We start from the raw sequence: 25,552 nt of genomic DNA on the forward strand, positions 1-25,552 counted from the left end.
GACAGCGAGTAGAAACATGGATTTGTGTTTTTATTTTATGGTACAAAGTGGTGTGATTTTTAGCTTAAAGGGGTGTTATTTTTTTTTGTGGGTGAAAGTGATGTTATTTTACCCATTTATTGTGCACATTTTTGTCAGTTTTGACACAAATATGTAGGTATATCTTTCTTTTCAAAATAGTGTAATTCATTAGGGAAGGGACAAGAAAGGAGTAAAACTAAAAACTACATTTTAAAAGTAGAAATGAACAGACAAAAAATGGACTAAAATTGTCCGTGAGAATCGCCTGTGTATAAATTACTTATAAAATTTTGCTATATTAATTAATACATTTGAACTAAATTATCCGTGCTGATCTCTCTCTCTCTATCTCTCCCCCTTTCCCTCCCCCCAAATTCCCGGTTAATCAAGGTTCTACTTTAACTGGTTAGTAATAGAACTAACTGATACCAACTTCAATATCTTAGAAGTGTTTATGATCTGCTGTCAAGCCTTACTTGTATTGTATTGAGACCATCACTGTAATTTAATGTTTCAGCTTGTTGATTTATAGTTATGAGTGAGGTTTTAAAATTTCTTGAATAAATGTGTGGTTGTTCATACAGTTGAATAATCTGAGGACTTGTTTTGAAATCTGTGATAGTGATGTTACAAGGATTACAATACATGTAATGGTGAGCTGTGATGTACAGACAGTTAGAAATGTTCTGTTCCGGCACCAACCACTGTGTGCAGTTTCTCGTCGAAGACAACGAGGTAATCCAGAAGGAAGACATGCCACCGGTGGATTATTCCGCGGACTACTGGGAGAAGCGTTACACGATCCGGAAGGAGAGGATCCCAGTGTTTCTGGACGTGGTTTCCAAATCCATCCTGCGCACCGGAAAGTACCTGAACGTAATCCGTCAATGTGGTAAAAAACTCTTGTTTTCTTCAGTTTGAGTTTATCACCAACTGAGTGTCATGTGTGTACAAATATTCTTTCCACTGTCCAGGAAAAAACGTGAAGATGCCTCAGGACTTGAACATTGTATATACCATCAAAGAACGACGATATATCGAAGCCATTAATAGTGCATATTTATTTGCCAGCAAAACGTTACTGCAGCTTTTAATGGAAGAAAATGATCTCCTGGGAAGGTTACGGTGAGTACAAGTGTGTTGTTGGCGGTTCTTAACTTTAAAATACCATTGGGGTTTGTAAAACGTGAAAGATAAATCTGGTTAGTTATACATAGGGACAATATTTTATGGTTATTTTTAGGCCAATTTTGTTTTTAAAACGGGAGATTTCAGTGTTATTGTTTTTTTATTTAATATTGATTTTGTTTTCCGTATTTAATCGCATAATGTCCGCACATTTCTTTTTAAATACTTGAAATGGAATTTTTTAAAATCCGCATAAAGTCCGCACTAGACAAAGAAACCTTGGCCACCCCTGAAAGGCACAGTAACGGGATGGAAATTTACTGACGGAGGGGACTCGCATGCACAGACGTCTGCCGGTAACTTTTTTTATACACACAGTGGGCAAGGGACAGGGAGGGAGGCTCGCCGGCGCCGGCTAATGCAGACATTAGACATCTGCCCCGTGCCGTTAGTGGCCATCTCAATGAAAGATTAAAAAAATATCTTTTCACACAAAGCGTTTATTTTGTGTAGGCTGGCTGCGGCTTCTGAACGTACGAGCGCACACGCGAGTGAGGGAATAAAAAAAAAATGAGTGGCGTCTTCCACTAATCGCCGGCACCCAATTATCTCGACACCTGTCACATTTCTCACGTCTGCTGCGGAGGGTCGCCAGTCACCAGCGCTCTGCGATGTAGAGTGCCGCCGTTAATATTTTTCAACTGGGCCGAGGGAAGGGTGCCAATTTTACGAATCAGCGATTTTACTAATGCAATCCGCGGAACCGTGAGCATACGTAAAATCAGGGTACTAGTAAACTAATTATGAGAGAACAATTTTTTTACTCTATACAAAACATGTAAAATTTTGAGGAAAAAATGTAGCCAAATTACTGCGGACATTATGCGAGTAAATACAGTATTCTTAATGACAGCCTATTATTAAACTAGTATGATATTTAAATGTTTCATTGTACTTATTTCTCTGAAATAGTTTTATTTTGACTGATACATGATGCACTTTAATATATAACAATTTGTAATAAGCATTTCTAATTACTCGGACTAATAAAAATAAATTGGCAAGTATTTGTATGTTTGAAAAAATTGTACCAATGTTGTAATGTAAAAATAAGTGTCTTATAACAGTTGTAAAAATTTTCCAGTATAGTTAGTAATGCATTTTGGTACAAACTTCATGCTAGATTAGTTAATCTGAATTTCCTATAGTAAAAGATTGTATTCAAGTGATTTTAATCAAGTTTTTATTTTAAATTATGATTAATTTCATAATTTTAGTTGCATTTTGGAGCTTTATGGTGTATTAAAATGCATTTTGGTGTTATATAGTAATATAGTGTATAGACATGCTTTTTAGTGTTAATTTGGTTTTATCGCAATTCACCATATAATCTTGTCCCTAGTTATAGGTATGTGTTTACCATATTGTTATGTGAAAAATTTTTTCCAGCTACAATATAGTGAAGCATCCTTCATTGACACTGTTTAATGTGATAATATTGGTAGCTGTACCAGTAATTGATTATGTGTTTGTGAACACAATGCCAATGCAATATGTGTGAAGTGAAGGGAAATGTGTATCTATTTATGTAGAAATGAAATCAGTAAATACTACAGTTTTCAACATTTTTGTGCTAAAGATATTTGTGTGGATTGCATTTGACAGTGGTGAAGTAACTCTAAATTTAAGTTTTCTCGAAATGGGAGATATAATTTGTTGTAGACCATTTGTCGTGCACCATAATATTATGTGGTATGTGATCGCACTGAAATAAATACAGTATGAAAATTAAATTCAGCTTAAAAAACTAACAATGACTTTTTGTTTCTAATTATAAATGATGCAAGTATTATGACGAATGCTGGACTCAATAATGTGTTTAAGGTAAACGAGAATGTACGGTAAAAAGTCTTTAATTCTGCATTCTGTGCTTCGGCACATTCTGTAATCTGGCAGTAGTCGAGCCGCTGGTCTTAATTTTTTTGGATAGTTTATGGCTGTTTACGTTGGCCACCAGGTGTCATTTCTGCGCTGCCGGCGTTTTTAGTTAACTCAGTTTGTCGATCCTGTCAGGCTTCTGCGAATACTGTTTTTTTAATTCGAATTAAATAAAAAAATATATTCATAAATATCAAATATTATAAAATTTGATTTTAACATACAGTGAAACTTTCTTTTACACACTTCATGATAGTTCAAGAAAAAAATTGATCAAAATAACGTAAAATTAAAAACAGAGATGGAACCATGATAGAGATGCCTAAAATTAAATTAAATAAAAACCTGGCGATGGATTTTCTTAAACCCTTAAACTTTTAATTTTTAAATTTTTTTTTGCTATCCAACTGATTACATAAACATATTTTTTTCAATAATAGACATCAATAATTTTTTTATAATCCTAGGAACATTTTATGGCTATTAATAAAAAAATATTAGATGAGAACTATTCACCTTGTACACAAAAATTACGTTTTGAAATAGAGTATTATTAATAATTTTAAAATATAATCACAAATTTATTTGTAACATATAAAAACAGTGCATGTCTAATGCAATATTGCGGAAAACAAATATAAATTTCTCAATAAATTATTTTAGCTTAATACAAATTATATTTTTTTCAATTAAATTTCTTGTGAATGACTCTCGCTTGGTGTATTTATTGGTTACAAATATAAAAAAATTCAATTTGAAATGTTAAATGAAGATCAAATTATTCACGTTATAAAATGTTTTTTTTTGAATACTCGCAGACTCCTACTGTCAGTTCTCATTTCAGTACATTGTTTCCTGTTTTACAGTGGGTTTCGCACTAGGTATGTTGGTGTTCGATAATCCTGGGGAGTCGTTAATCCGGCATGGACCTTGTCCCGAAGGTACCGGATCAATGAGTACAGGCAGGGCCGGATTTAGAGGTCTGGAGGCCTCGGGGCAACAGAGGAGCGGAGGCCCGCTGGTCCCAAATTATTTTCCAAATAAATTGAACAATTTTTTTTCATTCGAGTTTACCAATAAATAATTTATTTGTGAAATCAAGTAGATTCTCTTAGTATTTAAAAAAAAAAAAACATACATAAATATAATCGGAGACAAGAATTATTTGAAATTAAATTTTAGTGTTAATGAATATTTCTGTTAATATTTGACAATAATATAATCATGTATGTACAAAGTACTGTAGGTAAAGGTAAAACAGCGAAAAAAGAATATCAAAGGATTTGTGGGGGGCCCTCCGTTTGTGGAGGCTCCGGGGCTTTCGCCCCGGTTGCCCTCCCCTGAATCCGGCCCTGAGTACAGGAGCTCTGAGTGGCGGAGCAGGTGAATGAAGGACGGGTCTCAGATGGCGGCGTTGGTGTGGCCAGGTCGGTGAAGCACTACTTCCTGCTGGACCAAGGAGACTTTGTGGTGCAGTTCATGGACTGCTGCGAGGTGGAGCTGTGCCAGAACGTGGACTCGGTGCAGCCCAACAGGCTGGCGCCGCTGCTGGAGCTGGCGCTGCGCACCTCGGGCGCCAACAGCGACCCCTACAAGGACGACATGCGCACGGAGCTGCTGCCCTACGACCTTAACGTCCAGATGCTCAAGATCCTCAGCATTGAGACGCCCAGCGAGAGCGGTCAGTCGCGACTTTGTTCCGCGAGAAGACCTGTCAAAAAAATTGGTTGTCTGTTAAGTCGGTTTACGGACAATAGTTTAACGTGACGTCATAACAAAACATTGATGAAATGATTGCATACTTTCATGAACAAAATTGAATCATTTTTATTGAATTATCACTATTTTGTATGGATACAAAGAAGGAGTGAAATGAAATCTACAATTTAATTGATACATTTACTTTTATTTGCACTCATTATTTCAAATATGTTTATTACTTTAGCAAAAAGATTATTTTAACTATAGCTTTTATACATGTTTGCTATTTAACTTCTTCCAATCTGTGTTATTCTTTTAAGAATAGGACGATTATAGGAAATGTAGGAAACGAATGGGAGTGTTTCAAGTTTAATATGCCTCGAAAAAGTCAAATTGATGGTTGTTCCAATCGAGTGGAAGAGAGATAGATGCGGCGCAAGCATACAATGAGCTTAATGGGACACAGCATAATGGGACAATGTGCGTAACGGGACACTTTTTTGTGCGTGCAGCTGGCGGTCATCGATTTATTAGACGTAGTCACGTCAAAAAAGTACTCGCTAGAGAGCACACACACTGGTCCCACGAAAACGTTGAATTGCCGTCTGGCGAAAGGGCACTGAAAGTAGATTCTATGCAGGGCTCCCAAAATTGTTTGATCAAGGGTTAACTAATTTTATTACATTATTTTTTTTTGTTAAGTTGTCTTAATTAAGTAGAATAGGAATATGTTTATGATTTGGATACAAGCAGTAGAACTAGTTAGTAAATATTTAAGATGACCTAAATTCTGTGCATGGCTTCACTTTGCAAATTAGGCCCTACTCATACACCTATCCCTCACTTAGCACGTCGTCTTCAGATTGTGCGAGTTCATTTAGCGCGATGTTAATTTTACTTGCCCCAGTCTTGAATAGTACGTCTGTAAATTTCAGTTAGAGCAAAATCTTCACGAAGTCTATTTCAACTTCTGTAAACAACAAATGTGCCGTGGCATGCAGTTAGCCATACAAGGAGGGAAGAGATGTGCGCGCAGGTCTGACACGCTATCGCCATCGGCTGTTGTACAAACATCAGCTACAGCAAGTTAAGTTGCAGCTATGGAGTGAAAAGAACCAAATGTTTTTACGTCCGCGCGTATGCCGCCGTGCCGTACCGTTGTCGCCTGTCCACAGACCAGGCCGTGAACTCAGTCTAGCCAGTGGCAGGGAATTCACACAAACAAAAGCGTCTGCCGATAACTGTACGTCTGTAATAACCTGAAGTTGGAATCAGTATAGTCATGGCTTCCAATAAGAGCATAATGCATCGTGTTCAAGTATTTGAGACAAAACTAATTGTAGTTACGGCAAGCAGATTGTCATGAAGGCCACACTTATGTTGGTCGCACTTTTGTTTTAAGCAATTCAATGGTAGTCAGTAAGCACACTTAACCTGATTGGAAAACAAATTATTTTGATTAAAATACTATCTAATGGAAAATAAAGTATTAGACTAGTGCTGTTTGATTAGCGCTCTGTTTTCTTGGAACAAAGTAGGGCATTGTTTAGAAGGCATCTGTTACGGTATTTGTGTAGATAGATAGTCTGGATTCTGGATTAAAAAAATTTTAATCGGTTTTATATGTTTGTAGATTTTTTTAACCTTTTTTTTGGTTATCTGTGAACCTCTTGCCAGTCATCCCCCACATAATCGGGAGTTTACTGTACTTTTATTAGGAACAAAATGTATTACCTAGTAATGGGCATTCTTAATTACAAAAGATTGTTACATTATAGGTTGGCCCGGCTAAGCAACCCAGAATGGTAACAAGACACTTTAATCACTGAAAAGTTTATGATGTTTTTATATGAAGATTATTTTTTTATGTTTGTCTTGTTGCCAACATTGAGGATGAATTATTCCCTTAAGGTAAAAGTTGGCATTTAGGTGTTTTTTACAATAAAAGAGTGTTTTAAAGCAGTCTTTTTTTATTATTACTTCTCAAAAAACAAAAGCAGATCACACCGAACATAACAGGTCCAGGCGATCTTTCACATATTCACTGTAGACCTAGCGCATCGCTCAATCACAAAAAAATTTAAGTCTCTTAATCTTTTAAGTAAGGTATGACATCCCGCGGTTATGTCCTGGGAAGGTGACGACAGTCACTCTGGGCCGATGCAGACACCTGGGGTCGAATTGCTAGTTAATCATGTCCAAAAAATACAAACGTGACCGTACGTGGCGAAAATCGAGTGACAACTATTTTTTGCATCACGCAGTTGCGTTTCCTTACGAAGGTAAAAACAAAGGGGAGACAACGCCATGTTTAAACTGACCAATCACAATACGGAACCAGAAACATGACCAAATAGGGAATTATAAATATGCTGCTAGAATTTTTCTCTGAAAGTCTGGAAAGGCACATCACACCACCTTAAGGTTCGTTTTGATTGGTGGCGAAGTAACCCCCAGTGAAAATTCTTGTCCATTGCTACGCAGCCAAGCACCTATGTGGCAGGTTTTTCCAACAACGCACTGACTTGAGGCGTGAAAAATAACAATCTGGCAACAGTGTGTCACACCCGTGTCCTCCTTTCTTTTTAAACCTTTTTGGATGTTTTCGCCTCACTAACCAGAATATGCTTTCTAGTTGTAAAAACATTAAGTAATAGACATTTAAATTTTAACTGACCAAACAAATTAGTGAAAAAAAAAAAAAAAATACATTCATCTTTATGTAAAACCTAACCAAAATTAATAATTAATGTTTAAGCACAAACAAAATATCTTAAATGCCTATGCATAATAGAACGAACATGAGTAGAAATTAATTATGAAACCATAAGAAAACATAAGCAACAAAAAATATTCTCAATTAATTATTAACAGTAGCAGGGGGCAGGAATTTTGCTATGCTTCAAGTTTACTGATATCCTGCTATTTGCATGATGTAGCAAGTGCTTGATTTTTTTTTTCTTATACTGTACCTTGTTTAGATTTTTTAGTAGACGTGTGATTTAATGAATGAATTTGAATTTACAGAGTACAAGAAGCAACAAGATCAGTCAAACCTTTCAGGGATGAAGTTTTTCTCTTTTGCGTACGAAGTTAAGTGGCCCGTGTCGTTGGTGTTGAATCGCAAAGCCATTTCTTGCTATCAGATGATCTTCAGGCATCTTTTTTACTGCAAACATGTGGAGCGTTTGCTTTGTAGGTATGTATAATATTTTTTAATAAATGTTTTAAACCTTTAATTTTTTAGTAAGTAAATCATTTGTTTCAAGATCTGCAGTAGGTTTTACTTTTCTTGGCACTCACTCCAGAGCTTAACATTCAGATATAATGTTTGTAACTCCGTTAAATTTTTTTAAAAATATGTTTTTAAATTTGTAATGTTATTACTGTTTTAATGTTGTATTTTTAATTCTTTATTAGTTGTACATTTTTTAGGTTTGCCACTCATCTGGAAAACAGGGAAATCTCAGGAAAGTAGAGTACTGGCAGGGAAATGTAGGGTATTTCAGAGCAAATGAGTTTAATGTCATGTAATTGTGTGATCTACTGCCTACATCTGGCTTCAGTAACCATTTATCTATGAAAACAGATTATTTATTTATTACAATAATAAAATTTGAGTAATACTGCAGATTTTAAAGTCTCGTGTGCAGCTTTTCTGTCACTCTAAAAAGAATAAGTGCATGGCTGCCACATGCCTGTAAAGTGAAATTTCATGCTTAAGTTAGCCACTTGAATGATAAAACAAAATATTTAATAAATTACTTGATTGATAGAACTAAATAATTAAAGTACAGTAGGGCCCCGGTTATCCGAGCCCCGACTAACCGAGTTCCGGTTTAACCGAGGCGCAAAAAAAAAAAATTAAAAAATATATTTATTTAAGACGGCGCCATGGATGCCGGGCGCCCGGCGACAGTGTTTGTATGTACTCTGTACAGTACCGTAGCGAGCGAGCGGTGGAGTGGGGTGACCGCTGCTACTGTGCCAAGGTCATTGCCACCCCCCTCGCTCTCCCACCACACTGCACGTACGTAGTCTAAAGCGCTTTGGCTGAGTCAGTGTCTTCTCACAGTCTTGGTTGGTGTTAGTCCCGCTGTTACTCGAACGGTATTCTGACATTTTGTGCTGTGTTACTGTGGTGTTTTCATTATGAGCTCTTCACGTAAAAGAACTGTTGTGAGTTTAGAGACTAAACTAAAGGCTATTAAAAGACTAGACAAAGGGGAAACGATAAAAAGAGTGGCTGCAGATTTAGGTGTTGGTGAGGTAACGGTTGGTGATTGATGAAGGAAACGGGCTGATATTGAAAAGTGGTGTTCGCAAAAGGACAACGAAAATGACAGCAAACGAAAAACAATGAAAACTGGTGAGTTTGAAAAAACATCAAGTGCCCTTTTTATGTGGTTTACCCAATTACGGAGCAAAGGAAGTCCCGTCAGTGGGCCTTTGTTACAAGAAAAAGCTAGTGAATTCCACAACAAGTTTAAAGATGGAGAAGAGGAGTTTACTGCAAGCAGAGGATGGCTGCATCGCTGGAAAACCAGGTATGGAATTAGAGAGCTTAATATTTCAGGCGAAAAACTATCATCCGATCATGAAATTGTTGTATCGTTCAAGGACCAGTTTAAAACTTTGATTGACCAGGAAAATTTGTCGCTTCAGCAGATTTTTAATTGTGATGAAACGGGATTAAATTACCGTATGCTTCCAACAAAAACACTTGCCTCCAAACAAGAAGCTTCTGCTACGGGGTTCAAGAAATCAAAAGACAGAGTTACACTTTTGGCTTGTTCAAATGCTACCGGAGACTGCAAACTAAAGTTATTGCTCATAGGGAAATCTGCTAAGCCTAGAGCGTTTAAAAACATTTCCATTTCTAGCCTCCCCGTTTTGTACAAAAACCAAAAAAGTGCTTGGATGGATTTCAAAATTTTCAAAGAGTGGTTTTTTGATAGCTTTGTGCCTCAAGTCGAAAAATATTTGGCAGAAAACAATCTCCCTCGCAAAGCTCTTATGCTTATGGACAATTGTCCTGCTCATCCCGACACGGAAGAAATGGTTTCTGGCGAAATCAAGACAATGTTTTTGCCCCCTAACGTAACCCCACTTCTCCAGCCCATGGACCAAGGGGTGTTGGAAAACCTTAAGAGAAATTATAAAAGAAGACTTTTAAAACTGCTCATAAAGGAAATTGATGAAGGAAACGAAGTTTTGCATACTCTAAAAGCCATCACAATGAAAGATGTTGTATACATGACAGCCGAGTCCTGGGAGGAAGTTAAAAGCTCTACCCTTGAAAGATCCTGGAGAAAGCTGTATAGTGTTGATGTTCAAGAAGCCGCAACCTCGGAAAATGAAAATGCTGATGACTCTATCGTAAGCCTGGTGCAAAGAATCCCATCTGACAAGGCTATTACTACAGACGACGTGGAAGAATGGATTAATGCGGACGAACAATATGAAGTCACAGATGACATGATTGTCGAGACAGTCAATGATGAGGCACAAAACGCCGAAGAGGTGAGTGATGAAGATGAGCCGATGGAACAGACTGAAATTAAAATAAGTCACGCCGAGGGCTTCAAAGCCATACAAAGTGCTATAGACTATTTGGAGCAACAGGCAGAAACAACTTCGACAGATCTTCTGCTGCTTCGTCGACTTCGAGAAACAGCTGCAAAGAAGCGGGCCAGTTCAGTAAAGCAGAAAACTCTGATGAACTTTTTCAAGAAGTAGGCTTAGTTTTAAAGTTAAATTTTTATTGATAAAGTACTGTACAGTACCAGTACAAAACTGTTTTTAATACTGTTATTAAGTGTGTTATTCTTAAGTGTATATTTTCATATTTACCATTGACCTTGTTTTATATTTATAGGCTGGATTTTATTAACTAAAACTGTATTTTTAGTGGGTTTCATAATAAAGTGAACTTAATATGTTACTGTAATTCAATTTTACGTCTTTATTTATTACTGTATCAACCCCAAAATGTCTTTGTAACGCCCGTAACACAGACCAGCGGCCCAAAACGCACACGCTATCATTGATTTCAATGGCGGCACGGGACGCTCTCGTTCGCCGCTCTGTCTGCCCGTGTTATCCGAGTTTCTGGTTATCCGAGGGTCCTCTGGTCCACATTAGCTCGGATAATCGGGGCTCTACTGTACATAATAGAGGTTCACACTGGAGGTTATCAGTAACAAACATGGCAATAAAAATCCTCCAAAGAGTCTAATAGGACTTTTATTCATTATTCCCCCTTCCCCCCTTCATCTCTTCATTATCGAGTGCCCCACTTTTGATTGTTACATTTACAGTTACTTTGTGACGAATCATCACGTAGAATCTCCCATTTGCGTGTAAAGTTTATCTACAAAAGTTACAAAAATAAATCAGTGCATGGCCATCATGTGAGTTAAAAGTAAATATTTACAAATAAGAGGGATAGGTAATTTTTAGGGTTCTCTAATATTTGTAACACTTGTAGTCATGCGTTGGAAATATATCTTTGTGTGTCCATGTTTTCAATGAATCATGAGGATTAATTAATGGGTTTATGATAGCTAAAATATGGACATGTCTTACAAATTGTCACAATTCTGATGCGAATAGCGAATCCAACCTCAGAGTTGAGGATTTAGAGTTGTGAATTATGAGTGACCAAACTGTGCAAAAGTATGCAAACATTAGGAGTGCCAATCCTTATTTTGAGAAATAAATGAAATTTTCATGCATCTAGTAATTGTATTTAAAATAAATCTTAGTCCAACTATAGTTTATTGTTGATATTTTATTTAGAAAACTTCAATATGATGTTTAAAACTGGCCATATTTGTTTAGAAAGGCCTGAACACTTGGTTTTTTTATGCATTGTGTTACTTCTTTTTGTTTTTATTTTTTTTCCAGAGTCTGGATTTCAAATAAAATTGGGAAAACGTTTCAGAAAAACAATGCTAAAATGTACGTCCCAGCATTCGCACTGCGCCAGCGAATGCTGATTTGCATTCAGAACCTCGAGTATTACATGATGGTGGAAGTAATAGAACCAAATTGGCTCTCCTTCCTTGATAAAATAAGCAAGGTAGGTGTTACTGAACTAGTTTGAACTGCGTTAATGTTTTGGCAACCATGGGCTTTCACAGTTTTCTTAACTAGATAGCTTTAGGATGGAGTGGTCAAAGTCGTCTCATCTACAACAAAATGTATTTGTTAACCAAAATGTCTCAACGTAACCCCAATCTCCAAAATCTGTGTTGAATAATAATCAATTGTAAACAAAATTACATTTACCAAGATTTGAACCACACCACTTAAGGTTACCAATCGTGCGCTCTACCTATGTGCCACTGCCTTTGTGGAATTTAGAAGGAGAATATATAGTATAATCATTGTAATGCCAGTTTTCTTAAGTATTTTAAAACTTGTGATTACATTTTGCTATGACTATTTTAGTTTACCAAATATACTCCAAGGATAGTCCAAGGTAGTTCAACTATCATAAAGTTTCATTTGGTACACCAATACGATTGGTTTATCCCCTAATGTTTACAAAAGTGACTACGTGTATATGTTGGGTCTGCCATCTTTGTGACACATTTTTTTGTCATTGACTAACGTTCCATTTTCACGAAATTGCTTGTACAAATGCCGTGTACCGAGAGGTAAGATGTTTACAAATCAAAAGACAAACAAATGACAGTATACCTGATAAGTACACTCACACATACTCGCACACTCACTCTCTCACACACTCGCTCTCTCACACACTCGCTCTCACACACACTCGCTCTCTCACACACTCGCTCTCTCACACACTCGCTCTCTCACACACTCGCTCTCTCACACACTCGCTCTCTCACACACTCGCTCTCTCACACACTCGCTCTCTCACACACTCGCTCTCTCACACACTCGCTCTCACACACTCACTCTCTCACACACTCACTCTCTCACAACCACTCACACACACACAGACACACACACATTCATACACACCTACACACAGAGACACACACACAGATAAATGAGGCGGGCTGGAACCGGCATGCAGGCTGCTAGTTGGACTGTCCAAGATAATGATTTAATTCAATCAATTGAGAACCATTCAGAGGACACGTCTCCGGTGTGGGTGATGTGGGTTGATCGCGGAGAGACGGTAATCTGCCCCCCGTGCGCAGGTGAGCAACGTGGACGACGTCCTGGCCTGCCACTCGGACTTCCTCGACAGCTGCCTGAAGGACTGCATGCTCATGACGGCCGAGCTGCTAGACACCGTCAACGCCCTGCTGGCCCTCTGCGAGCAGTTCTGCAAGTTCATGCAGGTGAGCCAGCGCTCCAAAATTGAATTATTTCATGTTCAATTAGCAGACGTGCAAACGATTACCATTCAGTACGGATGATATTTATGGTGTCGTTTTCAGGCCAATATAGTTTTTTTTAAATTGGCTGTTTCAGGACCTGTGCTAATACTACTATACATATTTTTGATGCAAAGCGAAATCGAATGTTTAAAATTCGCAAAGTCAAATCAGATTGCGAATATATATTTTTTTTTCAGTATGGCTGTATTAAACTTATTCTATGAAGTACTGGAATGAAGTGGAAAATAATAATTTAACATTTGTAATGTTTTTTTTTCTCATTATAAAACTATTCAGGCCCTATATTTAACACCGTTCATTAGAAATTATAAAATAACCACGCATCAAATTTATTTTGTGCATTAACAAAGCAGACCTGAACTTCGTCACAAATGCGAAGCTACACATCAGACATGAAGCGTCGCATCTCACATTTGAAGCTTCAAATAAAGTGATTAGCAAATTTCCTGATGAAGTCAAATTCAATATTAAAAAGAGCTTAAATTTGATTGTCTTAGTGGAAGCTTCGCACAGGTGTAATTTTGGTGTTATTGTTTTTATTATTATAAAATACTGTATTTTTTGTGATGAAGACAGTATATTATTCAATAAAAATGACTATAGAACCGGAAAGTTCACTGATGTGTAGGTTATACTTGATGCTGCTGTGTTTTATCGAATCTTAACCATTTGTTCATTGACAGTCATCCCTGAGAGAAGACATATTTTTCTTGAATAGTCTGAACGTGATTCAACCACTCAGAACTGTTATTGGTTTAGGCTATCTCAGGGCGTTTCAGAGATGTGGAGGTTCGGCAAACTCTTCGTTTGGCCCTACACAAGAAGAGGTGCAAGGCCTTGGTCTATGCCTTGGAAATCTAGACAGCACGCAGTGCCTCAAGAAACACAAGCATCGGGACAAGGAGAACTGGACTGGAACCCTACGATGCAGCAAATGCTAGAAACGCCACTAATGAAATAGATAATCTCAGGGCATTGAAGAAGCTGCTGAATGACACTCCAGGTAACCAGGTCAGAAGAGCAGGAGGATGCTTGCGGTGCTTCATCTGCAATGAACTAGGACACATCAAATGGGACTGACGGACACGCAGGAAGACATCACAGTAGGAAGAGAAACAGGAAGAGAATCAGAAAGATCAACAAGGGAACGAGCAATAGCTGGTGTGAGGGGGTGCATGCCAGCTCTACAGGAAATGGTAGCCCCTAGGAATTTTCCTGTATCCGTACTTTGTAGAGGCCATGACAGTTTGTTACTTAATGGATGGGTCAATGGCAGACAGTGTTTACTAACTGTTGACACAGGGGCATCGCACAGACATTGTAAGTAGAGAAAAACTGAAGAGAACACCTAACCCACACAGACTCAAAACAGCCACCAGAGACACTTCACCTGTGCATGGACAGCTGGATTTGGAAGTAAATATTGGAACTTGGACATTCACACAGACCTTTCTTGTTGCTGATATCACTGATGAGGTGGTTCTAGGAGTGAGCATCATAAACCAATACAGATGCATTATTGACATGGTAGGGCAGGCACTGCGTATTAAAGATGAAGAGGTGGCCTTGTTTACCCCCGACCAATTGGAAGTTTCTGTAATGCAAGTAGTAGTTAGTGAATCTGTTTCAATTCCTGCAAACCATGAGCAGATAATAGCAGCTAGGATTATGGAAGACTCAAGGGGCAACATGAGTTACCTGATAGAGCCATATATGAAGTTAGGATTGAAGACACTACTGGTTGCTTGAAGCACTGCAAGGTTCGGCAAGCTTGTACCAGTCAGGGCGGCCAACCTCGATTCTCAAACAAGGGTTCTTAAACAGGGAGACCCAATAGCTATCTGCGAACCAGTCTCTTTGGTAGGCCAATGTGAGTCTTCCTCATCTGTTAGACATGATGCACAACTACTGAACCCAAATCTAGAACTCTACTAAGGTAATGCCGAAATAATCAAATAGATGGAGAAATAGAAGAAGTCACAGTTTTTCTGGTAAGCAACCAGGATGTATTTTCCTTAGGGGATACTTACCTTGGGATAACAAGCCTGGTCTACCATCGCATCAACACAGGTGATGCAGAGCCGATCCGACAGGCACCACGACGGCTGCCTCTAGCAAAACAGGAAGAGGCTGAGTAGTTGATCGCGGGTATGATGGAAGGTGGTGTAATAGAACCATCAGCAAGTCCTTGGGTTTCCCCAGTTGTTTTAGTGGCGAAGAAGGTTGGCCAACTGAGGTTTTGTGTGGACTAACGGAAGCTGAATGACATCACGAAGGAGGACAGCTACCCCCTCCCACGTATCGATGACACACTGGATACACTCTCTGGCACCAGATGGTTCTCTATACTGGACCTAAAGAGTGGTTACTGTCAAGTGGAGTTGCACCCTGAGGATAAAGAGAAGACTGCTTTCTCAACAGGAAGTGGGCTGTTTCAGTTTACTGTGTTACCATTCAGATTATGTAATGCTCCTGCAACTTTCGAGAGATTGATGGAACTTGTCCTGCATGGCTTGACTTGGAAAACATGCCTAGTATATCTGGATGACATTATTGTGGTAGGGAATACGTACAGTGAAGGAAGATTTGCAAAATCTTCAGGATGTATTTGACAGGCTTCGCTGTGCCCTACTTAAGTCCTAAGAAGTTTTTCTTTTTCCAGTATGAAGTAACATTCCTGGGGCATATTGTATCACAGGATGGAGTGCGAACAGATCCTGAGAAGATCTGGTCCGTTAAGGAGTGGCCTCAGCCTAAGAATAAGCATGAAGTAAGAAGTTTTTGAGACTCTGTACCTACTATAGACGGTTTGTACCTGGGTTCTCGACAATTGCAAAACCATTGCATGAGCTGACAGAGGACAAGAGACAATTTGTATGGACTTTGGCACGTGAGACTGCCTTTCAAGACCTCAAGGAATCCCTGTGCACTAGTCCCATACTTGCCTACCCCCATCAATATGAAGATGAAGAGTATATCCTCGACACAGATGCAAGCAGAGATGGTTTGGATGTTGTACTGTCCCAGGTTCAAGATGGAAATGAACGAGTAATAGCATACATACTACAGCAAAGTTTTGTCTAAGCCTGAGCGCTATTGTGTCACAAGACGAGAACTCAGTTGTAGTGAAGTCTCTGCAACATTTCCACAAATATTTATATGGGGGGAAATTACTTTTACGCATTGGCCATGTCGAACTTAAGTGGCTACTACAATTCAAGAATCCAAAGGGACAACTTGCTAGGTGGATTGAACAGATACAGCATTATGATTGTCTGATAGAACACAGGAAAGGTCGAATTCACAACAATTCCGATGCCCTCTCCCGAAGACCTTGCAAGGTAGGCTGCAACTATTGCAATAGGGCAGAGAAAAATGAAGGGTTCAAAGATGTTAACAATAATTAACGAGGCCACAACACCGGAGTCGTGGGAAAATGAGGACCTACAGTGTAGGGGCCCCCTTTGAGAGGATAGCCATCGACATCGCTGGACCATTTCCCAAGACTAAAGATGGTAACTGGTATATTCTGGTGTCAATGGATTACTTCAGTAAGTGGCCAGAGGCTTATGCACATCCTAATCAAGAAGCCACTACCATTGCGGATGCAATAGTCAAAAACTTCATGCAGATTTGGGGTACAAATGGAGCTCCACTCAGACTAAGGCTGCAATTTCGAGTCGACAATATTTCAGGAGGTGTGACGGTTGCGGGGAATAAATAAAACCAGTACTACAGCCCTACATCCTCAGTCCAATGGCATGGTGGAGAGGTTCATCAGAACTCTTGAGGAACACCTTGCCAAGGTTGTGGCCGAGCATCAACAGGATTGGGATCAACACATCCAGTTGTTTCTGATGGCATGTAGGACTCCACTGGGCAGACTCCTGCGAGTATTGTGTTTTAACAGGAGTTGAGGCTGCCCTGTGATGTCAAGTTCGGTCGTCCGCGCAAGGAGCCGACCAGCATCACTGAATTTGTAAATCGTCTAGAGGAGCGAATTACGCTTATACATGAAGAAGCCCGCAGAAATCTTTGATTAGCGATGAATTGAATGAAGACGACGTAGGACCTGAAGGTTAACTCAACCGGATTTCAGGAGGGCGATTTGGTTAGGCGGTACAACCCGCAGCGAAGGAAGGGAAGGTGCCCTAAACTTCAAGCAGCGTGGGAAGGCCCGTATGAAGTCTTGAAGTGGCTAAATTATGTGGTCTACCGGATACACCCCGCGCATCTTCCTACCTTGGCGCTGTTATCTATCGCTGAGTGGGCTGGGGAATTCCACGGGCCGCCGCAGCGAATTGACACTACTTTTCTGGACTGTTCGGGAGTTGGGTCGGCCCGGGATAATGCGACTTGTCACAACAGCGTTCATCAGTTCTGGAAAGATGACCCACAACTACTTAAGCTGCGACGCCGACCTCCGCTTGGTGTTCCGAGCGGATTCTGAGCGAAGAGAGTGAGACACCCCCCCACCCGAGAGTGGTGCGACATGGAGACCGACTGGTGCGACACGGAGACCGACTGAATCGGGAGAGGCGGTGACTGACACGGGACTGTATGTGGTCAGGTACGAGGTAACGGGCGAACCACAGTTGAGCCTAGCTCCAGTGAGCTGTGTGAACTGTGGAACTTGACAGACATGAGGACGAACATTTTTAAGTGACAGTGAATTGTGATCGGACATTTTTAAGTACAATTATTTATTATTAATGTAAATATTAGCTATCTATAAAACTCTAATCAAACTTAATTTGGTTATCCCTTACGAACCCAATTCTCCCCACATTATAAATCGTAACAATATAAATTTTTATTTGTTGATGATGAAACGAAGAACTATAAAAATGTCGGGGAATTTGCACCATGGTAATGGCTTTAATAGGTAGTATTTCTTCGAAATCTTTCTAGAAGTGAATGGCTGTATCTTTTTTCCTAACCTCTCTAAACACATTCAAAACACATGCCAAACATGAATTATTATTTGTGAAATCTTGCCATAACAACTGCCGATAACAGAAAATTGAATTGGTAGTGTTAATCTTTGGGTTTATATTTAATATTTTTTTAGAAATGTTTTTATACTCTTTAGGAATGAAAATCCAATAATATTTGTGAAAATTTAAAGAATTGTTAGGAAGTTTAATCAGCAAATTTTTATGTAAAACGTGGGAAAACTGTAATTTTTGTGTATTGTTTGCACTGTGCATCAAAAAAATTAGTACTGTAATAATAAACACTTTGGTTTCCTTGCAATAAGCCACTAAATATGACAAAATTCTGTTGATTCTAAAAGTTTATTCTTTATTTTGACGTCAATGGGAATTTGTATATCTCCTTCTAGATATCATTTCATTTGAAGGATGTGTTAAGGGATGCTTGGTAGTTGTTTTTATACCTTCGGACTCTCTCTTCATTAGGATGGTTTTTTAAACTAATGTAGAATAATCTCTATTACTGGCTCGTTTTACTTAAACATACTTGGATAAAATAACATACTTTTTTTCACTAAAAATAACAAGGTATAAGTGTAGTTTGATCAGGTTGATGGTAAGGGAGTCTTTAATTATAAAAAATGTTGTATTCAATCCATTTCTAGCTTCAGTTATGCTTGACCTTATTGTTATCAACCTTGAAAAAATAAGTAAATTCAATTTATTGTCTCTCTTTGTTGTCCATTACATTAAAACAAATGGGTGTTTTTTCATGCATTTGTAAGGATTATTATTTATTAACATTTGAGTGCTGCTGCCTTTTTTTTGTTTTACTAGTGCAATTTTTTTGCATATTCCCATTTCTACTAGAGCTGTACTGATTCACAAAATTTGGCATATATGCCGATTCAAATGTTGCAGATTCACTGATTGCGAACCGATACGGGGGAAAACACATTTTGGTTAAAACATTTTTTAAAATTTTACTAAATTACCAAAATTGTTTCATTTTAGAAAAGCATACTATGTAAATGCACATGTATTTGAGTTTTAGAATGTTAAGTTAATTAAAAAGAAAAAGTTGAACTGAATGGGATTATTTTTTTAAACCAGCAGTATTATAAATACAAAAAAACAAGTTTGAGCTTGCGTAAAGTTTACTGTCATTAAACATTTTTAAATAAGCAATTCAACAGAATTTACATAGCCATACATTAGTTCACTATAGCAAACATGAGCTAAACTAGCACCAATTCCAGAATTCCTAGATTTTTATTAAGAATATATTATTTATTTTTTTCGATGAATGTCTTTTAGTGCCTCAAGTGCTGAAAAGTCTCTCAGATGTGACACTAGTAGCAGTTACACACAGGTACTTTGCAGCAGAAAAACATAATTTCTGTTTATTTATTTATTTGCATTAATTTCTCTAAAACTGATATCCACAACTCCGTGATTCTGTTCAGTCTAGTTACAACTAATTCTCCGTATTCAGTTTATAAACAGAAAGTAACTTCTGTTTTTTTAACTCATATTTTTAGCTTGTTTTAATTTGTTTGTTGGATTGTTGGAACCCTGTTAGTTGCTTAATGAAACATGAATTTTCAAATGGCAGCTAGAAATTTTAATTATTTAATACATAATTAAATGAAATAAGATAATTTAATAATAGGCAACTATGAAATGTATTGATTCACAAAATACAAAGTTTAGAAGAAAATTTAAAGGATGTAAGATTGTGAGACTTTCTGTGTGTTTATAATTAAAGAATGGCAATTCTTATACCAAATTAACGCATGTGGTGGCGAAAATTCATGGTACCAAAAATTTACACGGAAATGTGTTTCATGTGGTTACTTTGCTTGGGAAACCGTAAAAGTAATTACGTTATGTAAATTATTGCGTTATTTTTTCAAATTATTATTTTTCAACTTGACCTAAGTTAACTAAAAAAGTCTTAGTCACAATATTGCGAACATTTCTTTGCAGTTCAAGCAGTTGGTATTTTCCGTTGTTTTTAGTGGCCGCCATGCTGTGATTTATTAAATTCAAGAACTTTATTAAAAACATAGGATGTTTAAGTTTGATATGTACGGCTGGCACACGTAGCTAAGAAATGATTTGAGTTCAAAGTATGTAGTTCTGTGGAAAGTGAAAAGGTAGATTTTTAGGTTATGGTTGACACTTTTATTTTTCAGTATTATCAGCCAAAATTTAATAAGTGGGTTGTGAATGAGCAGAAACGAAGATTCAATTAAATGACTGCAAAATTGGCCTTTGCTGATCCGTATCGGCACAGATGTAGTTACTGCATTGACATATCTCAACATCTTTAATTATTGCAGACTTAAAAATTTTGTACTGGAAGGAAAATTAAATTTTTGAAAGAAATAGTATAATGATATTTGCCGATTTCGTTAAAATTGTTAACTGTTTTGGTAAAGAAAATTCCCATGAAGTATTAGTTACAAGTACGTATTAATTTTTACAAAGGGTTACATTGTTCTTCTGTTTTCTCTCATGCAGCAAGCAACGAAATACTATGTGGATGCAGAACTCACGTCAATGATTGCTTCATATGACGTGGGTTGGGGAGTTTATTGTGAGGTACTTAAATCAAAGACTAGTCTCAACCGTGACGTTAGATAACCTGTCGCATCTTGCATTGGTCGCAGATTAGCTGTTAGCATGCTTTTATAAAATAAAAGTTCTAGAGAAGTGTTAGTTCTTTATGCTATCAGGAGAATTCTGCCCTTGCCTCACTTCATAATCCATTAGTTTTAGTCTCTTGTTCTGTGTCTGATGGTTCAGTTTGTTTTAAAATGTTGACTCTTTTATATTCTTGCATGAAAATTACTGATCCTATTTCCTGATCATGCATATACATATTTATTTACGTGTCATGTTCATTGAGGTGTTAAAAATTGTCCACATGTCTTTCTGTAGCTTCGGAATTTAATGTTGTGCACCTTTTAGCAATCTGCAATTTTAAGTGGTCTTTGTGAAGTTGTAAGTTGTAGAATAATATAAGTTCATTAGTACCGTTCAAAATCCTAACATGATTTGGTTGTATGTTTGTGTGTCATAGATCATTCTTTCTGCTGGGTGCATTCTTGTAATTTATTACAATAAAATTGGTAAATCAAACTATGTATGTAATTAAATATAATCTTTAACTGTTAAATGAAATTTTTGTTAGTATGAGGAGCCTTTCATGATTGCACATGAACTATTATTTTATATATTTTAAGTTGGATTTTACATACTTTAAAATTTTACAATACTTAGCTGCTACATTGCATTTACTCACTAAATTTTACTCTTCTGAATAATGTGTTACCTAATGTAATAACTATAACAAATAAGATGACATCACTTGTACACTTACAGATAGTGTGTTCATTCCAAACTCCTTTGTGCATGACACATAATACAACACTATCTTTAAGGCAGAATTGGCTCATATTTTTACAATCACACTTTTTGAATCCACAGTAAATTTGGCTTCTATTATTAATACAAAGTTTAGGAAGATAAAATATGTTTGTAACATTCTGTACTTCATCAAAGTCAGCAAGTTAAAAATTAAAAATTGTTTATTTGAATAATAATAAAGTAAAATCTAAAACCTTGCAATGAAAATGTGAAATAATTTTTTTTTGTTAATTTGCAACATCTTTTTTATTCTTTCAGATTTTGCCATGTTGATATGTGAGTGATGATGTATAGCTAAGATTGCAATACAATTTTTGTTGTTTTTGTTTTAAGGTGATCCAATTTTTCTGTAGTTTTAAAATTTGTTGATTTAGTAGTTGTCTCATGACCCAGCCATCCTCAAAAATTTTAATTGTTTTCTTTATATAGCTAATTCAAGTAAAGCTTTAAATAGGAAGTGTATGATTGCTGGAAAGGAAAAAAATGAGGGGTGTGGGGATAATACTTAAGGCTCCGTCTCACATGATATGTGATTTTTTTTGTCTTTACTTATATTTAATGGTTATTTATAAAATTAATTTTAACTCTTTACCTCCCTTGCATTTTGTTTCTTGTTCTGCCTTAAATACTTACACAGATATTCACTTGGATGTAATATCATGGGGTAAAAAGTCAAAAAAGTGATGAAGACTAGTGTATCTTTTTACTCTCATGATATAACACTCACGTTAATATCTGATGAAAATATTTGTGGCAGAACAACAAATACAAGGGAGGTATTGAGTTAAAATTTTAGAAATATTCCTAAAAATTAAAGTAATGATTAAACATTTGAAAAATAATAATAATACAAATAAAATTTAATTTCATGGCACACTAAAGTGATTTCGCCGGTCATCACTTAACGACTTTTACTTTGCATCACTATTTACGCCTTGAATTTAGATCAATGTGTTGGTGATGAATGTTCACAAATTATTGGTATATGACCTCAACTTATGAAGTCTTTATCTGCATGCTTTACCTGTCACAGTGTCAACTTTTGTCCCCCCCCCCCTACTTCTGTGAATTTTCTAGTGTCCCCAGAATTAGTATGCTTGTTACATTTTTTCTAGTGGATTTGTTTATTTTTAGTTTTTAAAATATTTCTATTGCTTTGGCAGGAATGTAGTTGTAGTAATGGTTTTGTAGCTTTATTGGTGTCACCCTAAGCCCCCTCGTAACTTCTGTAGACCTCCTTTTTGTAACTTTTACAGAATTACTTATTGTAGCAAGTTGCAACCTTAGATAAGTATTTCTCAGAATGCTCGTGATTGTCATGCATTTGGAATCAGATATTCAAATTAGTACTTTTATGACCCTTGGGTTATCAAGTTTTGATTGTATATAGTACTTCTACATAATATATAAAATTAAAATAATGCGTGTAATTATAATGTAGTTTTCCCAAATTGTGTATTTGTCATTTGAATTTTTGTGTTAATCTTAACATTTATTTGACAAAACAATACAGTTTCAGCTAATTAAATATTAAATAATGTATTTATATTGATGTATAAAATCAAAGCAAGATGTTATTGTCATATGTATTTATATATATTTATTAGTTACTTTATTGATTCTGTATAGTGGTGTTTTTTAAGATACTTATTGCTTTTCTTAGTATTTTAATCCATATGAGAAGTGCAGTTATTAAAAAGATAATTTTTAAGTCGTATATATATTTTTTTTAGTTAAGTTCTTAATTTAGCAACCTGTGTTAGTGAAATTAAAAAAAACTTAAAAATAGATTTTTTTAGATCACCATAGAGTTAATGGTAAAGTGTTTGTTGGTTTGCCTAATTTTTTTAAAAATATGCCTAAGGTGTAAAATGTAAAGTGGTACATGTTAATAATGAATTATTTTCAACATTACATTTCACTTCAGTCTTATCAAGTAGTTTTAATGAGTGAATGGTATGTGTATCAAAGTATTTAGTTATTCATCTAAAAATAGCTCTATAATAAAAAAAAAATTATAAATGCAGCTGGAAAAAAATCCCTGTCTTTCTTTAATTTCTAGTCTCCAGATTCGCCGATAACCGACTGCATCAGTGAGAATGGTGACAGTTTTGAGAAAAACATCAAAACGTTTGATGATGAGTTCACAAACGTGTTGGTCAATCTACTGAACGAGATATCGAATGTGGGACGTGACCACAACAGTGAAAAACTGGTTTATGTGCTGTACAGGTAATTCACTTATCACATGTAAATATTTAGGGTTCCTGTGGACAGGGAAAATCTGGAAAATAGGGGAACCGCAGGGAATTAAAAAAGGTGTGTTTTAAACCAGTAAAACTCATAGGGAAATTTAATATATCTTAGTTTCAAAACAGTATCAGTAATTTTTATTTCTTTGCAGTTTCTTAATGACTTGAAACTGGTATGTATTTCAATAAAAAAATATGTATGCTAATAATCCTTATCTAATTTTTACTTACCGTATGGGGATTGAAAATCGTAAAATAAAAAATTGTCATGGGTAGTTTTCGAATGTTAACTATTGGTAATCATTAACTTTTCTTAAGCTTGATTAGTTTCAGAGATATAATTAATCATAGTAAAAACATATTTACCCTTTTTTCACCCCCTTAGGAGTGTAATTCTGTATTTAAACATAGCCTAGTTTCTAAGTTAGCCAAAGAGGTTTTCATTAAAAAAAGCTTAATCAAATTTTGTAAGTAGTTTTCGATTGATGCTCAGACAAACAGGCAAAACAGTCAAAACATTATAAACTATATTTTTGAGTTCTCAATAATGTAAATAGCTTTTTACAATAATTTTTTTAAATTTTAATTTCATTAAATGTATGGACCTTTTGCCCTGAACAGTTTTATTATTACTATAGATAAAATTAAAAATAATTATGTATGTAGATCATAATATTTATCTTGCTTGAATGCACACAGATAATATAGCTCACGTACACTAAGTAGAGTGCTTAGAAGCTGTGTTGTTTTTTTTCCAGGCTCAATCTAAATGGGTTCTACACTGATAAGCTAGAGAAGCTTTCCGCTGAGAAGTCAGTCATTCACCTTGATGAAAGGTCTGGTTGAACGTTAACCCATGCGCTGCTACGACGTGAAACAATTTTGAATCTCCTGTTGGAAACCATTGTTTACCTGAGTGTGATTAGGCTATTTTTTTGAAGCGAATTTCATTTTAGTAAGACATCTTGCAAGTGCGAGTAGGGTAGATTTTTATATGTTAATAAATTATTTTGTTTATACCTTGAAAGCTTTAATATGTGTTTCTTTGTAGTGATAGAAAGCAGAGTTTATAATAAAAATTATTTAGTTCATGTGATTTTATGTCCCTCCATACAGTTTACATACCTGTATTTATGTAAAATATGTGCTGCATAATAGTGTATTCGTTTGTAACCAGCATTTGAAGACTGTAATTATAAGTCAAATAGGTTTACAACTCTGTAAATATATTTATAAGCAATTTTTTTAAGCATAGTATGAAATGTTTTATTTCTTGGAATGTTTTATTTCTTGCTCCACATGTCAATTGTGAACATTTTTCAAAAGATGTCATTGTGTTGGCATGTTGGGGTTTAAAAATAGCAACAACAAACCTCTGCCAGAAACTTGTCTGTTTTGAATATGTACTTTACGATAAAAAGAAAATAGTAAAGATTAGTTTTATATTTTGTGATTGAATTTAAATAATAATTTTTTAAATGTTAATTTGATTATGGTTGCTTCCCCTTTCATGTATTAACTTCTATAAAAGTCATGTCCTTTTAGAAATAGAGAAAAAAAATTATGTATTTATTTTTATTAAATACATGGTTAATTTTATAAGTGATGTAATAGTTTGAAAATAACTTCACAATTTGTTTATGTATGAGTTAGTTACAGTGGTTCAGTAGAATCAGACATTAATAAAAAAATTTGTGCAACTACTCATATTTAATTTTTAATGCTGTGTGAATGCTGCACCTACCTTTATTCAAGTTGG

At 36.2% G+C, this 25,552-nt stretch overlaps 1 protein-coding gene across 1 annotated transcript in view; it reads left to right on the forward strand.

Annotated features, from left to right (window-relative positions):
* Window positions 1-25,496, forward strand: part of LOC134539676 (gamma-tubulin complex component 2-like) — a 53,145-nt gene extending 27,649 nt beyond the window's left edge. The window contains exons 8-15 of the mRNA XM_063381864.1: window positions 736-913; window positions 996-1,146; window positions 4,515-4,768; window positions 7,816-7,987; window positions 11,698-11,872; window positions 12,969-13,112; window positions 23,604-23,773; window positions 24,552-25,496. Coding sequence (XP_063237934.1) covers window positions 736-913; window positions 996-1,146; window positions 4,515-4,768; window positions 7,816-7,987; window positions 11,698-11,872; window positions 12,969-13,112; window positions 23,604-23,773; window positions 24,552-24,639 — 1,332 coding nt within the window. The 3' untranslated portion in view covers window positions 24,640-25,496. The remainder of the gene's footprint in view (window positions 1-735; window positions 914-995; window positions 1,147-4,514; window positions 4,769-7,815; window positions 7,988-11,697; window positions 11,873-12,968; window positions 13,113-23,603; window positions 23,774-24,551) is intronic.
* Window positions 25,497-25,552: the final 56 nt, after the last annotated feature.

The sequence above is a fragment of the Bacillus rossius genome, chromosome 15 (assembly GCF_032445375.1).
Source record: "Bacillus rossius redtenbacheri isolate Brsri chromosome 15, Brsri_v3, whole genome shotgun sequence".
NCBI lineage: Eukaryota > Metazoa > Arthropoda > Insecta > Phasmatodea > Bacillidae > Bacillus > Bacillus rossius.